The sequence below is a fragment of the Musa acuminata genome, chromosome BXJ2-4 (genome assembly GCF_036884655.1).
Source record: "Musa acuminata AAA Group cultivar baxijiao chromosome BXJ2-4, Cavendish_Baxijiao_AAA, whole genome shotgun sequence".
Taxonomy (NCBI): Eukaryota; Viridiplantae; Streptophyta; class Magnoliopsida; order Zingiberales; family Musaceae; genus Musa; species Musa acuminata.
In genome coordinates this window covers 39,057,332-39,074,566 of record NC_088341.1, presented here as the reverse complement: position 1 = coordinate 39,074,566, position 17,235 = coordinate 39,057,332, and the positions used below count along the sequence as shown (strand labels likewise).

At 34.9% G+C, this 17,235-nt stretch overlaps 1 protein-coding gene across 7 annotated transcripts; it reads left to right on the top strand.

The window, feature by feature from the left end:
- Positions 1-1,774: 1,774 nt before the first annotated feature.
- On the top strand, positions 1,775-17,089 carry LOC103983156 (protein STRUBBELIG-RECEPTOR FAMILY 5-like). 7 transcript variants are annotated; one of them, XM_018824487.2, is made up of 17 exons: positions 1,775-2,061; positions 2,469-2,535; positions 3,473-3,544; positions 3,620-3,685; positions 3,945-4,016; positions 4,101-4,172; positions 6,625-6,696; positions 6,774-6,839; positions 7,516-7,581; positions 7,675-7,949; positions 11,197-11,465; positions 13,647-13,918; positions 14,864-14,984; positions 15,083-15,219; positions 15,322-15,478; positions 15,695-16,609; positions 16,786-17,089. In XM_018824487.2, exons 1-16 carry the CDS (start codon positions 1,971-1,973, stop codon positions 15,836-15,838), a joined length of 2,019 nt encoding a protein of 672 aa, XP_018680032.2. In that variant the 5' UTR covers positions 1,775-1,970; the 3' UTR covers positions 15,839-16,609; positions 16,786-17,089. The 7 variants fall into 7 exon arrangements, with proteins under 7 accessions (XP_018680032.2, XP_009398615.2, XP_009398614.2 ...); XM_009400340.3 differs by having other exon boundaries at positions 3,615-3,685; XM_009400339.3 differs by having other exon boundaries at positions 2,403-2,535.
- Positions 17,090-17,235: the final 146 nt, after the last annotated feature.

Here is a 17,235-nt window from a genome sequence, read left to right as displayed (position 1 = left end):
GAGACAAGACCGGTCAACGTAGAACATTGGACCAACTCGACTTGTGTTAAGAGTCTCTTAATTTATGTGACGTTCGACCCACATCGAAGACCATTGTGAAGTGGGGATTTCTGATCTGATGCAATTCTTTTGATGATCAAATTAGATATGAGATGGACTAAGAGGGTTATTGAGGTAAGATATGTCAAACATCGATAATTGTGTCTTGAATTATCTTTTATAATCAATCCGTATTTGACCGTTAGCAACTCGAGAGAATATTTCACATAATAAAAAAATATTTCTTAAATATTTTTTTTGTTAGATGAATGCTCATATGATTATTTTGTTATTATTCTGATGACTAAGATCATGTTTCTAGTTATAATATTTCTCATATCATATTGATATGAATATAATTTTGTGAATCTACTGTGAGCTAATTTATGCTTTCTAAGTATTTAATTCAATTATCACTATCCATAGTCAATCTAAGCTCAAATTTTTAATGTTAGGTTTTTTGGGATATTTTTTTATTAAATACTCACATTTTTAGTATTTCACAATTGGTATATTTTTATTTTTTTAGATAGTATCCCTAATTTAAAAATATATATAAATTATCTCAAAAAAAATTATATGTTTATAATGTTTTGGCCACCACAATAAAAATATTATAAATAAGTAAAATAAAATCAAAACACATTAGAAACCATTTGATATATTATATTATGAGTCAATTAAGTATTTACAATAGTCTAAAAAATGATTATTATAAGTATTATAAAACTAATTTAAAAACACAGTAAATGATCCAAATGGGCTCGGTACGGTACGGTACCGATGTACCGAGTGGTACATCAGGGCATACCGAATATTTTTTTATTTTTTTCTATAGCAAGTGCTACAGTATAGCACTGTAGCATTGTAACGATACCGGACGATCCGCGTACCGGTAATTTGTCGGATCGGTACGTATCAACCGGTACGGGCGGTACACTTTGATACGGCATACCTTGATATTAATGATATGTGAAAAATGACAATCAAAGAGAAATGATAAAAAAAGGGTAAAAAATAGAAATTTTTTTAAATTTAGGACACTGTTTGAAAAAAAAAGTAAAATAGGGATAACGATTGAGAAATATTCAAAATATGAGTATTTTCTAGAAAAACTATCATTTAAAAAAAAATTTTTTTTATGAAAATAATTACTAGTTGAAAATCCAACAAAAGAGTATAGGTTATTATTTTATTTTTCATAAAATAAATAATGATATATATTTAAAATTCTATTTTTTAGATGAGTTACTTTCCATTGGGTTTTTAGTTTACTTGCTCACATTGTTTTGCTAGAAAACATTAAAAATATTTTAACTCAATTGACAAAACATGTAACTATGTAACTAATAATGTAGATCTCATACATAGGAGTTGGATTGTTCACCCTATAAATCGATGAATAAGGTTAACACCATTTCCATGGTTATGATTAATAGAATATTCTTGAAAAAGGGACGTCTCCAATAATAAGCCCAAAAGAAAGATTTTTCTTACGAATTCGTTAATTAATTTATTAATTATTTTTAACAGTCAGCAGATGAGTAGCAGCTTTTAACTTTCTAAAACCTATTAAGATGATAAGAATAGAGTAAATGGTGAACTAATACAATAAGTATTTCGAATTAGCTAATACTAATCAGAGTTTAACTGCTCACGTGCACTGCACACAGCGGAGCGCCAAGTTTCGGGACGTCAAAGAAGCCATAAGAACCGGAGGCTCCCCGCCACTCGCGCGTCTTCGTTCCCCCTCCTCCGATGGCGCTCCCCTGCTCCTCGTCTCCCAACACCGGTCTCGGAGCTCTAGATTTAAAAGAAGCGAATGGATTTCAGAGGAAGAGCGTCGGCATCCTCCTCCCCCATTCCCCCAACCCCCGCTCTCCCCATCTCCATGGGAGGATCGCCCAAGCCCTAGATTTTTTCTTCCCAATATGGCTCCATATCTCCCGCTGCTTCTACTGCCGCTGCTGCTGTTTCTGCGGCTCTCCAATCTCGTCCGCGGCACGACCGATTCATCTGACGGTAAATGAGACGTCTAACTTTCCATTTTCTGTGACTTGCCTTCGTTCATGATTGGCACCGATCTGATTATGTTTCTAGCGATAATGGCCAATGGAGTGACCTCGAAATACTCGTAAAATATTCTCGTGTGGGACGGTCTCTCTTTTCTTACGTTCCAATCCATTCATGACAAGTATTTGTTTCATTGTGTCCATTTGTTTTAACTAATGAGTATTATAGGAGTTTCTGGTTGATGTATGTACATCGATGAAACTGAATTAGGAATCAGAACTCTTTCAGATTTTATGGTTTATTTTCTTCTTTCTTCCTTTTGCAGTAATGGTTGTATATATCTGTTGCAGTTTCAGCCTTAAATGTTATGTATAGCAGCTTAAGTTCCCCCTCTAAGTTGACCGGTTGGAGTTCAGGTGGCGGTGACCCCTGTGGCAATGATTGGAAAGGCATCAAATGCTCTGGGTCATCCGTGACAGAGATGTAAGACTGTTTTCTTGGATTCTTATGGTGGCTAGCTTTGGTTGGTTTCGTCATCACCATATCATTTGAACTGCTGCAAGTAAGGCCTATAGGTAAACAGTATGTGGCATTGCAACCATCTTTACAGTTTACGTTAAGTATGTTGTTGCATATGCAGATTAGTTTTTGACATGGGCTAATTCTTTCAGCATTTGTAATGTAATAAATTTGCCATGAAAAAGAAAAAAAAACATATCAATTTCTGAAACTTCATTATTTTCATATTACCGTTCTCTTAAGTCAGTTGTCAACTGTTTATACTTTTTACAGTAAATATATAATTTGACTATGAGATACCTATAACAATCTACTCTTGTGGAGGAACTGGATGTAACTATGAGACACCTATAACAATCTACCTAGAGTTCTTGGTGGTGGAGGAACTGGATATAGATGTATTTAATATTCAAAATTTAGTTGTAAGCATACATACATTATTCACTCATGATGAATATTTTGATATAACCTGCATAAGCATTACACAGTTTTGTTGACTACATGTTTAGGATTGTGGCTCTTAGAGACGCTCAAAAAATGTAAAATATCATCGATTTTGAAAGCTTTCTGAGGAATCTTCTCTTAAAAATAACTTAATACTATGAAGAAAGCAAGGCTTCTGGATTATGCTTATTTATGTAACTTAATAATAAATAATAAGCTCACTCAGAAAGGTATTGATTTGGAAAAGAAACATGTATTGTTTATCCATAGAAGAGGTTTATAGGCTCTACTGTTTTTGTATATCTGCCATTGAGGTTCATTTTCAAATGTGTGCTTAAGATAATTACCTTTTTTACTCAGTATTTTGGTAGGAAGTTAATGAAAGATGCATTATATTTTTTGTCATTAGTTTTCAGAAGGCACTTGACTGCATAAAATTTTACTTTGTGTCAACCAGCAAACTCTCAGGTCTTGGATTGACTGGTACAATGGGCTACCAACTAGCGAGCTTGACTTCAGTAACTTATTTGTAAGGACTAACTTGCTATTTCTTTAGACATTTTGAGGTTGCAACTTAGCATGTTTTTTCTTTGTCTTAGTACAGTGACTTGAGCAAGAACAATCTCGATGGTGATATACCTTACCAGCTTCCACCAAATGTCACACATATGTAAGTCACACATAAAAAATTATGTACGGATCAGATTTATTATCAAGCTAGCAATTAGTTTATTTTGTTGTGCATTTTAAAGGAACATAAAGGGTTAAGTGAAATTTGCACTTATCTACTCTAACTTTCCTTTGTAGTTGTTATTAGAACATTGTATTTGCCAATTAGAGTTCAATCCTTTGTGTAGTTACATTTCTTACATTTAACTGAGATAGCAATGTTTATTCAAGTTTATCTTGATATATTTTTATGTATCCAGAAATCTTGCTGGAAACGGGCTTACTGGTGGGATTCCATATTCAATTTCTCAGATGTCTGACCTAAAATATTTGTAAGAAGAGTTTTAGTTTAATAGCATATGTTCTCATTTGCATCAGTGCCTTTTAGTAGTTAGTCATTGCATGGTGGATTGCAGAAATCTTGCCAATAACCAGCTAAGTGGACAGTTGATTGATATGTTCGGAAAGCTCCCTAGTCTCTCACTACTGTAAGATTGCTGCTGTTTGATTTGTATATATATTACAATCTCTATATTTATTTGAAATGAAGAAGTTACTTTTGCTACATTGTTGCCAATGACTTATGACTTGGTAGCTTTTATTTTTCTAGCAACAATACGTATTTGTTACTTGTCTTCACTAGTTGATCTCATTACATTTTAAAAGTTACACCATTAGGTTATTTACTGACATGGTATTAATCAATTTGTGTAAAATGATATACAGTCGCAATAGTTATGTATTTAGATTTTAGAGTACTTCACACTGAATTTTCCAAAAAAAATGATGGTTTAATTTAACCCCATCACTTCCTGCAAGGAGAATGTTGCAACAAAAACAACAACAATAATAAATCCGTAAGTCCCAACTATTTGGGGTTGTCTACATGGATAATTCAAATTATGTTTTATATATTCCGCAATTAGAATGTTGTAAATAGAAAAAAAAAACCAAATATTGTATTGGGTTCAATCTTGAAAAGACATGTCCAAAAATTGGATCTAGGTTGCACATGACCAATATCTTTAAGGAAAAATTGCATATATATCTTCCAAAATTATTGACGTTTATATTTATCCTAATTTTTTCCAAAATCTAAAAACTTGCATGTGTATCATTATAGTCAAACATAGCTATCTACTATAAGTTACCTTTCAGTTGAAACTTTAATTTGTGTTAATGCCCTTTGGAAACTCATTGTGATATTAACAACACTAGGGGTGGGTATCATATATATTTTTATATACATGTTTAACTTAAGCAAACTGATGTTAAGGTGAGCTTTCTCGATGGATGTTATGACAGTGACATCTGTAGATATTAAGATTTATAATGACAAATATGCTACTTCAGTAATTTTCAAGGATGTATGTGTAAAAATATTTTTTGTAAAATGATATTTGAATTTTGGCTGATTGGGGCATCATTTTTTGCCACTCTTAGCTTCTACTAAATTCCCTATGCCGCCTTCACAACTACCCCATAGCCAATCACTGCAACTGCCATTGTTGTTGCTATATACCACGTTTGCCATTAGTCATTACCTTCACCATTGCTACCACCATTGTTGCCACCATCATCACCATGACACCTCCATTCCCATGACAACATCACTACAACCTCTACAACCATCTACCCTACCATTGATAGCTCCATTTCAACCACCACCATCATCATCACCACTACCATTAACCATCACCATATTTTCCACCGTGCCATCATTTCACCACCACCACTACAAACCGGATCAAGAAAATGGATAATTTTTGGGTTTGATTATGTAAATATTTTTTGATATTTCCATGTTGAAATAAATCGGAAAACAAAGTGTAAAACAAAAAGTATAAATTGGAAAATGACGATGAGAATAAGAGATAAAAACTAGATTACTTGCTTGAAATTAAAGACACCATTGGTCTAATATTTGCCTCCATTGCCTAATTATAGAATCAATCTCAACTAGATTATCATCAATCAAAACAATATCATAAGCAAATAACACATTTCTATGAAAGTTTATCTTCACTAGGTTTTTAAGTTCATTCAGTAACCCAATAACTAACTTATATTGCATGTGCCTAAACCACATGATCTTGAATGCTTCAATGCAATTTATTATAGTAGGCTTGGATGGTTAAACACATCAGTCTAACCCAACATTGCCTCAATGTGCGATTACTGGGGACTATTGGCCACCATAGATGTGTAGTCCATCTATTCATTGGCATGAGGACAATGAAGATCAATCTAGTGGTGCATGGTCAGAATGTCAGAATGGTGATATATGACTCATACCAAATGATTTGATATCCCTATCTGAAACCTTGTGAGCATTGTATAGTTTTATGATGCTTTATGTAAGTTATGGAGTTTTATTTTTGTGGAAATGTTGGGATGAATATGATGGGTTTATGGTGCTGCATTTTGGTTCTTTGCAATTTTGCATTGTGGATTGGTGAGGGTTCATAGATAGGACAAGAAATGTGTGGGTTGAAAAATGATAAATGTCAGTAAGACGTATCAGTTTGTGTATTTATGTTGTTCACCCACTCAGTGACAAGTATTCACCTGTCTTATATTTTTACAATATTCTTGTGAAGGTGGAATTACAATTCTTCATCTGTCTTGGGTTCACCTAACCATACGTGAGAATATAGATTGTTTACTTGACCATTCATGTGATCTTTCAAATAAGCCATCAGAATTAGTGAGGAAGCGATTGTCCAACACCAAGCGTAGTCACCTGCCAGTGTTGGCATAGCATTGCTTTTCCATGTGATAGAATTTCTGTTCTAGCTTCATTAGTCAAAACTAGTGGTTTTGTTTGAATCTAATACTTACATGGCAAATATGTATTTACACAAGACTCTTGGTTTCTATCTATGATCTTTGTGCATATGGTCATATTCTTTTGTTACTAAGCTCAAGTTATGATGTCAGGGATCTCTCATTTAACCGCTTCTCAGGTAGCTTGCCACAAAGCTTTGGATCTCTCACACATCTCAAAACTTTGTAAGGAACTGAAGTTTTCCTTCAATCTGTCTTATTGAGTTCTTTTTAAACGAATATTTTCTGTCTTTTGATTACAGGAATTTAGAGAACAATCAATTTAGTGGTTCACTTGACGTTCTTTCCACTCTTTCTCTAGAAGACCTGTAAGTTATTAGTTTTGTGCCCCTTTCATCTGCTTGAGGATCAGATGATGTAAAGTTTGAATTGTAACTACATGCCATGTGTGGTTAAATTACCCCGAGAAGAAATTTCCTGGACGATAATAGTGTTTTTACTTAATTCAACATAAGAAGTAATTGCATTCTCATGAGTGCAAACATTTATGCTAATTTCGGAGAAGTTTGATTCTAAGACTACTTTTAGTTTTTATTATCAAGTTAAAATGATTATATGCTTAGAAGTATTCTTCAGATGCTTATATTGGAAGTTAATATGAATTATTAAGAATGCTTTTAAGCAGTGGAAGACAAAAAAGTAACATATTGTCAACTCTACAAGAATTGTAAGGATTTCAGGACTTACCAATGACATACCACAGTTAATTTTAGAAATATTATGCACTTACATGAGCAGGGTCTCAGGTGGATAAGAAAAAAAAACTTAAACAAGAGGCATCCAGCTCTTCATAGTATAAAATAGGAGGTATCATTCAGTATTTTATTGTGCATTTGCCAACAAACTGTTCACCCTATTTTTAGTATATTTTCTCATATCTTACTGCTGAGTAGATCGTGCTGAGCACGTTAAATGATTGAAGAATCAGCATACTTTCCAGTTATCTGAGCAATTTCCAACTAGGTTTTCCTGTTATGCCACCAGGAATATTCAGAACAACAAGTTCACAGGCTGGATTCCAAACAAATTGAAAAGTATACATAATCTCAAGTGAGTACAATTTTGCATTTTTGCTGCTTTATTTTTTGGTTTCAGCAGATTTTATGCTTTTTTGAATCTTTCTAATGGTTATCGTTTCATAAGGGTTGGTGGAAATTCTTGGTCATCGCGACCAGCACCTCCAGGTATGGCTAAAGCTGCAGATAATAATGACACAAGCTCATCCACGGTTGAGAAAGGGAAACAAAATTCAGGCCTGAAAGGTGCAGTCATCGCTGTGATAGTGATTTCTGTGTTAGTTGTGGCTCTCATTTTAATGGCTCTGGTTAAGCGAAGATCTTCAGGTTCATCCCATCATATTGACGAACAACTCATCCAGAACAGATCATTTACGCCTCTAGTAGGCAATGATTTTACAGGTAGTTTCTTTCATCATATTAATTATCTAGAATTTTCATATTGTATTCGTCGTACATCTGTTCTTATGTGAGTTCTGATTGTAGTGATAGGATCTATGTGCTTATGCATATCTGATTCTTAGCTACATTCCACAAAGTTCAAATGAAGAGTGGATCTTATGATATTACTATCTGATTGGAATGAGTTCTGACCAATATTTCTCTCGTGCAGTAATATTAACCAATTTTATTCTTTTACCTATGACCTTATACTCTTGCATGGACTTAATTGACATTTGATATTAACCAATTTTATTGGGGTGCAAAATCTAACTCAGAATGTTAAAACCAAGGTTCGTCGTACCGTACCATAACGGCGTTTCGACCTGGGCTCGGTACAGTACGATACAGTGTACCGAGCGGTACACCTGATTTCACAAATTTAACCCTCCAAAAATACTTGAAAATTAAAAAAAAAGTTAGGATAGGGTTTTCATGTTACAAATAAATATAGTAATAGTATAAGTTTAGCAAAATCAATGTAAATTAGGTAAGAATAGTATCACATATCTTTTTCGGGCTTTGAGGTAGTCTTGTTCGAGGTTCGTATTTCAGCCCGTTATAGATTGAAATATCTACAGAAAAATCAGTTGAATTGTTAGACTATTTTGTTCCAATATAAACTCTAAAATTCAAATAAATTAAATAATCACATATGTAGATATACCTGATTGTTGATTCTACCACCAAAATGAACGATGGGCCTCCACGGGTGGTGGATCGGGATCCTCGATCCGATACATCTACATATCAATATGATACGTTTGTTGGATCCAATCATGAAATTGATCCCATGATATAGTGTATTGATACACCGTATGCCATTGATGCATCAATGTGGTGCTGATTGTAGACTGATCGTCATGAATCATATTTGTCCGAGACAGCTCTTGAGGCATATATTGGTGAATGTCAGAGCTTCTACTTTGGCTACTGATCTTAAATATATTAATTACTCTCTAATTAAAGAAAACAAATATATACCTCTTGATTAGAAAGTTCTTCCTCTTAATCTTCCCAAATTAGTCTCGATTGAATTCACAAATCGTTGTTTTATAGAGTTTAAGAGAGAAAAAAAAAGTTTGAGAGAGAGTTTAAAAGAGTATAATGAAATAGGGGAGAGAAGAATGACTTAAATAGAAGGAGAAAGGGCTCCAACGGTCAAATTGATCGTTGGAGCACTATAGCACTGCTACAGTGCGGTAACGGGCAGTAACGGTCGAAATCGACCGTTACCGAGTTGTGTCAGGCGGTAACGATCGAAATTTCGACCGTTACCGCCCGATATTACCCCGTATCGTCCGATACAGGGTTTTTTTTGGCGTACTGCCCGGTAGCGGGCGGTCCGCTTACTGGCAGCCTGTCGAACTGATACGTACCGCCCATACCAGGCGGTATGATTCGGTATGGCAGACCTTGGTTAAAACTGAAGATCTATTTGCGAGAGAAAAACTGGTTTAGCTGTTTTGATGGGTTGTACTTGTACACTATTAATTTTCTGCATGCATGTTGTTGATGGCACAATAAGAGCTATTCTGGCACTAGCAGCAGTTATATTAACTGCAATGATGTTCCAACGATAAGACACCTGTTATTTAACATCAGAGAGAATTAAGCATGCTAATGGGGCTATTCATTAGGAACTCAAATTATTAAATGACTATTTAGGACACCTAATCTTTTACTTGAGCAGTATATGATTTATACAATTAACTAGAGTTTAAAAGTGACATTTGCAGTTCAGATTTCATGGTTCTATACTTAGTTTAATGTGACCCATTTGAAGGCTAACCATCGGAAATATATAAGAGTAAGACCCACACAGTCTTGAAGTTAATCAGGGTCTTGTTGAATGTAAGCATATGCTAGAGTTAACATAGGATACTTAATATTGAGAGGGGCCTTGGGAATGGTATGATCATAATGTGACCCAATTTCATGCTTTGTGTATCAGAATGATGAAAACTAGAAGATAACATATAATAAAGTTAGTGTCATTGAGATGAATGTGTGGGGTTACTAAAAAAAACTAAAATTCTCAAACATTGAAGGATAGTACCAACTCATAATAAAATAAGGAAAAGTCTTTTGAGGCGGTAAATCATATTCAAGGGAGACTCAGATACATTGGTTAGATGAGGTAAGCTAATCGAGACTTGTGGTACATAACAGAGTTAAAGAAAAACCTAAGAAAATTTATTAAAAAGTCTAAAACTAGATTTAATGGACTACATGAAGGGAAAAATATTTATGTAGCTGACCTCAACTGATTGAGAGTTTATGTTTATTCTTGTTATGTTTATTCTTGTTTATGTTTATTCTTGTTATTGTTATTGTTATAGTTATGCAAACTGATCGAATATCATTTCTTAAGTTAGAATCAATCTGAGTCGTCTATAGATTAGGTATGTTGGTTAAAAAAAAAAAATCTAAAAGTGATTGTGAAGTTCAGTTCTTTATTTTTGTAAAGAGATGAAAGGAATCATAGTATTCTCTATGGTAGAATAATTATGCTTGCCTTTGTCTGATGGCGAGAAATTAAGACAAGAAAACACAATTTTTAGCATTAAAATTTTGTTTGTTTGGCAGTCAAGTTATTTAACCATAGAATTAAAAGTCTTCATCAGGTTTATGATTTTGATTCTTCAAGTTGCTCTATCCCAATAAAATGTCCACTAAAGTCCTAAGTCCTTTCGGTTTGCCTTAAAAAAATTCACTCTTTCTCTTCCACTATTGTATTTAAAAGCAAATCAGCAGTAACTTCTTGTGAGATTTGAATTAATTGAGATCGACTTTTCTAGTTGATACAAAATTTAATAGCTTATTATTTAGTTAGGTACCCATTTCAGACCATCAATGTATGGACTTATCTGAGTGGTTAAGATTTGTTACTGATCAGAGTCCACCATAGCTTGATCGACCTTTCAATATGACCAATTTTATGTGGACATACTTAATTCTTGTTGCCAGAGTTAGTCGTTGGTTTAGTTCTTCCAAGACTAAATATCATTATGGCACTCTCTTTACAGCCAAAATGAAATCATTGTACACAGTCTTGAATCTTGATGCTCTGCAACTCATACTCGTTGAGCTAAATCTTCTGTATTCATTTTGTTGATTTGTATGTTTTTCATGGAGAATTGCTTTTTCTCTGTCGTTGTGAAAAATTTTATGCTCCTTTAGTTATTAATTTGAAGTCTGCTTGCAGGGACCAAGGATTCTTCTTCTTCAATTGACATAAAGACCTTGGAAACATCTCCCATGGAACTTAAACCACCACCAGCTGATAATAAAAAAGTTAACAATGATAATGAGTTTGCAAATAAACATACTTCCAGACAGAGCACAGATTCCATTAGTCTCACTACTTATTCATCAGCAGATTTACAAGCTGCTACCGGAAGCTTTAGCTCTAGTCGCCTTCTTGGACAAGGTAACATCGGATGTGTATACAAGGCAAAATTTAATGATGGAAAGGTACAGTTTTGAAAATTTTAGAATTTACCTGTAAATATCCCTAAAGCATCTGTTTCCTTCCTTCTTTCTCTTTTGAAACATATATAACAAATACACATCATGCCATGTGTACATAACTACATATATGTCAAGATGTGATGTCCCATGTTTTGGCAACATGATTTTACATTGTCAATGATATAAGCCTATCAGTGTTGAGTTTTCATGTTATGTAGTCATAAGAGCATAAATTCTAATAATTGCTCCTTTTTTTAACTTTATTTTGACTTTATCTACAATAATTTGAGCCTTACCAACTGATATAAGCCTTACCAACTGCTCACTCTTGCCAACTCATGATCGAATAGGTAACTCGATGCTTCCCTCTCTTTTTGATTGAGCATTAAGTGCCACTAGGCTTGTCAGTAAAGTTTTTCTTTACTCTGTATACTCAGAGAACTGACTGTTTGATTAGGCATTAGAAAACAATGCTCTATCAAGTGGTAGCTCAGGAGCTAGGACTGGGAGCAGCAGTGCAAAATTTGAATGGCCTATATTATGTTCTATATTATATTAGTAAAAAGTAGATAACTCAGAGTATTGTGATTTATGATTTTATGATATTTTTATCATTTGCATACTTTAGGAATTTTTTTGATCTCCTCATCATCAGCAAAGACGTACACATAAAGTGGGTAGTCATAGTATCCTTCAGATGTATTTGTTGCAAAACAAGGAGATTGGAGGAAACATATGTACTGGATTACCAAAGATGTGACCAGAAGACATTAAGTTTATGATTATAGATGAATATCTAGTTTCTTGTTAGGTTGAGGATGTATTAGGATATAGTTAGGCATGCATTGTTAAGGATTTTTGTCAACATATTAATGGAGAATATATTAGCTTTGTTGTTCTGTTAATGCAATAATTATCAGGGGACATCACTAAAATCGATGGTGTAAGATCTATGTTGTTTGATGAAGGAAATTGTTGTACCTTCAAGCATATCAAATTGGAAGACCACCGACGAGCATGAAACTGGTCAGAAGAGCATCATGGGATCCTTCCGGTGGACTCTTGTAATGCCTAGTAGTCTTTATCCAATGTGAGCAAAAATAGAGATAGCTTGGATAGATGACTCTTGTTGGAATCTCTTAGTTCTTTACATTTGGCTGGTGTCATTCTGAGGCCTAGATCACCAGAATGGTTAAAGTGATCCTTGTGGAAGCTTTTTATTGGTTCAGGTTATAACACCCAGTAAATTGGAAAATTTACTAAATTGATTTGTAAGGATTTGATGAGCATACTATAGTAACTTGAGTCTAACCGTTTTGGTATAATGGTTCAGACTCAACAAGTTATTGTATCAATTATATCATCAAACCAAATCATAAAAATGGTATCAAGACCGATTGAGTACAGTGAGAGACTCGAGTAGGCTATTCATAGACACTGCTAGAGGTTACATCATGATATCAAGCCATCACTCGGTTGGACCACATGTGCACCATATTAATACTTGATTCTGAGTATGTTGGTCTTTGACGAGGATGATAAATTTTTAAGTGAAGAAATTGCAGCATACCAATATAGTCCCATATCAAAAATTAGATAATGATTAAATTATGAATTAATTATCATACTACTGGTAATTGGAGTCTATGTATTTTGGGCAATTGGTTCAAGCTCTGCAAATTAATGGCTCAATTATTCCATCAGGACGAGTTATGAGAAAGATTTCCTAGTCAGTAGGTTATTCTCCAGTTAACATCTAAGTAATTGGCTGAACCCTTTAGGCTTTTTATGTAGTCACTGGTTCAGAAAATTTTGATCTCTGATTATCCACTTGTCTCATCTTGAGTAATAAAGTTTCAGGTTTCATTCTCCCCCATATCAATGTACACATAATTTGAACTTTTCATAATGATGTTAAATATACAACTACCTCTATGTAGAGAAAGGACAATATATCACATATTGGCCCATTAGATATAATATTTTATTTCATGTCTTTCCAATAGTATATTGAATATTCTGTTTACATTACAAATGACTTATGGCTACAATGATTGAGTAACCAGACTTCTTTTTTTTTTTTCCACAAATGCTGGTTAAATGCGGTTATATATATATATATATATATAGAAACACATACACATGTGATTGAGCTTCTTCATTTATTTACAAATGCTTTTACAGGCTTTGGCTGTTAAGAAGATAGAGACATTAAATTTATCTGGAAGCCATTCTTCTGACTTTATGGAAGTAGTCTCTGGCATCTCCAAGCTGCATCATTCAAACGTTGCTGAACTTCTGGGTTATTGCTCCGAGTCTGGTTACCAACTTTTGGTCTATGAGCTCCAACAAAATGGTTCTCTTCATGGTTTTTTACATTTATCAGATGATTATAGCAAACCATTGACCTGGGACACTCGAGTGAGGATTGCACTTGGGACAGCTCGTGCTGTAGAGTAAGTACATACCCTTAAGACACCACCTAAGTGGAAATGTATGATAATTATAATGACCATGTGTCTTCTCACCGTGATACCTAATGTATATTGATTCCAACAGTTTTGACTATATACTCTCATTGTCACATCAGGCTTCAGGGGTACTTGAGATGGTGTGTTCATGATCAACGATCTTAATTGAGCATTCTCTTATGGAACATAGTCATTATTTTTCCCTTTGTATTATGAACTTTTATGATATGCAACTAGATGACAAAATTCACTTGTGGTATCTATTGCTTACATGCTGCTGCTTTTATTTTCACATATTTCATTTGTGCAGACCCATCCATGCTTAACAATTCTATTCTTTGGTTTTCAATATTCAATCTGTTTTCTGTGACAATTTAACATATCCATGCTGCATAAATTGTTGATCTTTTTGACAGTTAGACACATTATTCTATAACAAACAGAAAGGATAATAAGTATATGGAAAAGAACTAACATATTTCCATTTGGCATTCTTGATCTTGCCTTAACTTAGAATCATCAGCCTAGCAAACCTGTATTTCAGTTTCAAAAATTGACTCATGGAATTTCCTACTATTTTCATGACCTTGTTTTGACATGACCGATGGGTTGCTATCATATTATACATTATAATCATCATGTGCATTCCATGATTTGTCTACACATATGAAGGGAGGATTAACAGCTCCTTTTTGTTAAAGTGCACAAAACCCTGCGCCAAAGACTCAGGAGACACCTCTCCTGGTTCATTCTTCATGATAATGGCCTTTTTGACATTTAGTTGCTTGATTAGGATGTTCAGCCATCATAACTGAACCAAGTGGCTAAATTTCAACTCATTCAGTCTTTATAGATGGGTTTCAGTAGCTGATGCATCCCTGTCATACTGTACACATCTGCCCATTTTAACATGCTTCACTCTTTGTCCAGGTACCTTCATGAGGTCTGCACGCCATCTGTGATTCACAAAAACATTAAGTCTTCAAACATCTTACTTGATGCTGAGCTAAATCCACACTTGGCTGACTGTGGTCTAGGGGTCTTTTTTGAGGTTCAATTAAAATTCATTTGCATCATATTAGGGAACCATGCAGGTATGCGTAACATTCGAAACAACAGTACTGAGTCATCATCACCCTTTTGCATCAGGATACAAGTGAAAACTTGGGACCTGGATACAATCCTCCTGAATGCACAAAACCTTCTGCCTATGCAATGAAGAGTGATATCTACAGCTTTGGAGTGGTCATGCTTGAGTTATTGACAGGACGTAAGCCCTTTGACAGGTAACTGAAGATGCTGACATTTTTGGTATAGTTGCACTGCTTGGAGTTACACCTTTTTTCATAATCCAAAAATTTGAATATATATTTTTTTTAATATTTCAGTTCAAACCCAAGAATCGAGCAGTCATTAGTTCGCTGGGCAGCACCACAACTTCATGACATTGATGCATTGGCACAGATGGTGGACCCTGCCCTTCGAGGCCTCTACCCACCCAAGTCATTATCTCGATTTGCTGATGTCATTGCTCTGTGTATTCAGGTAAAGTGCTCTCTGAACCTATGCTGGTCATCTTTCCGTTTGGCTGCACTTCTCCAGACTAGTGCATCATTATTGTTCCATTTTATGAAATCTCTTCTGTTGTTGGGGATCTGTGGTCATGTGAAATCGGTCCTGAATTTGTTGTATCTATAATTGTTTGTACTTGTGAGTTGACTTATGGGTAACTAACTTGTTTCTTCCTTTCGATTCATACAGTCAGAGCCTGAGTTCCGGCCTGCGATGTCAGAAGTGGTGCAGTCGCTGGTTCGATGTGTTCAACGCACTAGCATCAACAAGAGGTTGGGCGGAGATCTGAGCACCTCTCGGAGAAGCGATGATTCTGATTACGGATACTATTGATGAAACACTTGAACTCGTTGAATTCTTTAGTCAACCCAAAGTCAGCCTACCCAAGGTCATCACTATCAACCCCATCCAATTGGTCGGTTGCATCGTCCGTTGATGTATCATGTCCTTTGAGAAATCTTGTCAAGTTTCTCACATTTGATGTTGTTGGTCTTTTTCTATTCTGGAAGACTGAGAGAAGCAGCAAACCACCTCAAACGTAAGGGAGAGTGGCAAAGTCCCCATCTAAAGTCTGATCGGGCTTCTGCTATGGAGTGGCTAGCCAGTCTAGACTCGGCATTGCTTGCCGTGATCAAATATATTTTTTATTTTTATTTTTGTATAATGAGGAATTTTTGTGTATTAGTTAAAACAGCAAAGTGTAGCTCCCTGGTGATTGGAGCTCAGAACAGGGGGGCGAGGCCCTCCGATGAAAGTTGTTAAGCTAAGTACTATTGTTATCAAAGACAAAAACTATTTGAACCCTCCCTTAATGTGCAATGAATTGCACAGTCTCGTTCTTCAGAAAGAAAAATAAGTGAAGGGAGAAAAAAGAAGATGGAGGAGAATAAAGAGTGTAAAGAGAAAAAAAGAAGAAGGTGGAAGGCAATAATAACAAAAGAAGAAGAAGGAAAGGGAGTTTCTTATTCATCTCATTCTACTTCTTCCTCTATTTCTTCTCTCTTTTCCTCTCTTCTTTCAATCTGTATTTACTGCAGAATTTATGTTGCAGGGTATGCTCTGGCCTGGCTCTTCTCGAGGAAGAATAAAAAGGAACATACGCCTGTGAGTTCAACTCCACTGTTCTAACTCATTTATTTTTATTTTTGTATTCTTTATATAAAATTGTAGGATACCTTTGCGGAGATTGTTAGTAAATATTTCAGTAATGTGATCTTAATAGATCAACGAGATTCATGAAAACATTGGTCCCATTCATCAAAGTACATCATGCTTTGCAGTCTCAAGGATGATTCGTTCCACCATTACACCCAACTGCCCACATTGTACTCGAAGCAATTCCAGGGAAAGTTTGGAACGAGAGATGAGGACGACGAACAGTCGACACAGCTGGGGATCTGATCGCCACTGTGCTTTGGACAGCCCGTGGTGTGTATTTTTTGTGACTGGAATTTTAAGTCTTGCTCTTTGAAAAATGTTTCTGATAATGACATCTGCCTAATTTCATTTAAGACATCAGTTGTAGATAATGGACTCCATCCAAAGTGAAGTAATCAAACATTAAAGTATTATGTTTTTCGGCTATACTATATGTTTTCACATTAAAATTAGAATGCGTTGTACCACATGCATTTATTCATTTATTTGCCCCTCTCTATCTCGTCCACTTTCCTATTTCCATCTTCTTCCACTCCCTTATTCTGATGTCACTCATCACTTGATTAAAAAAA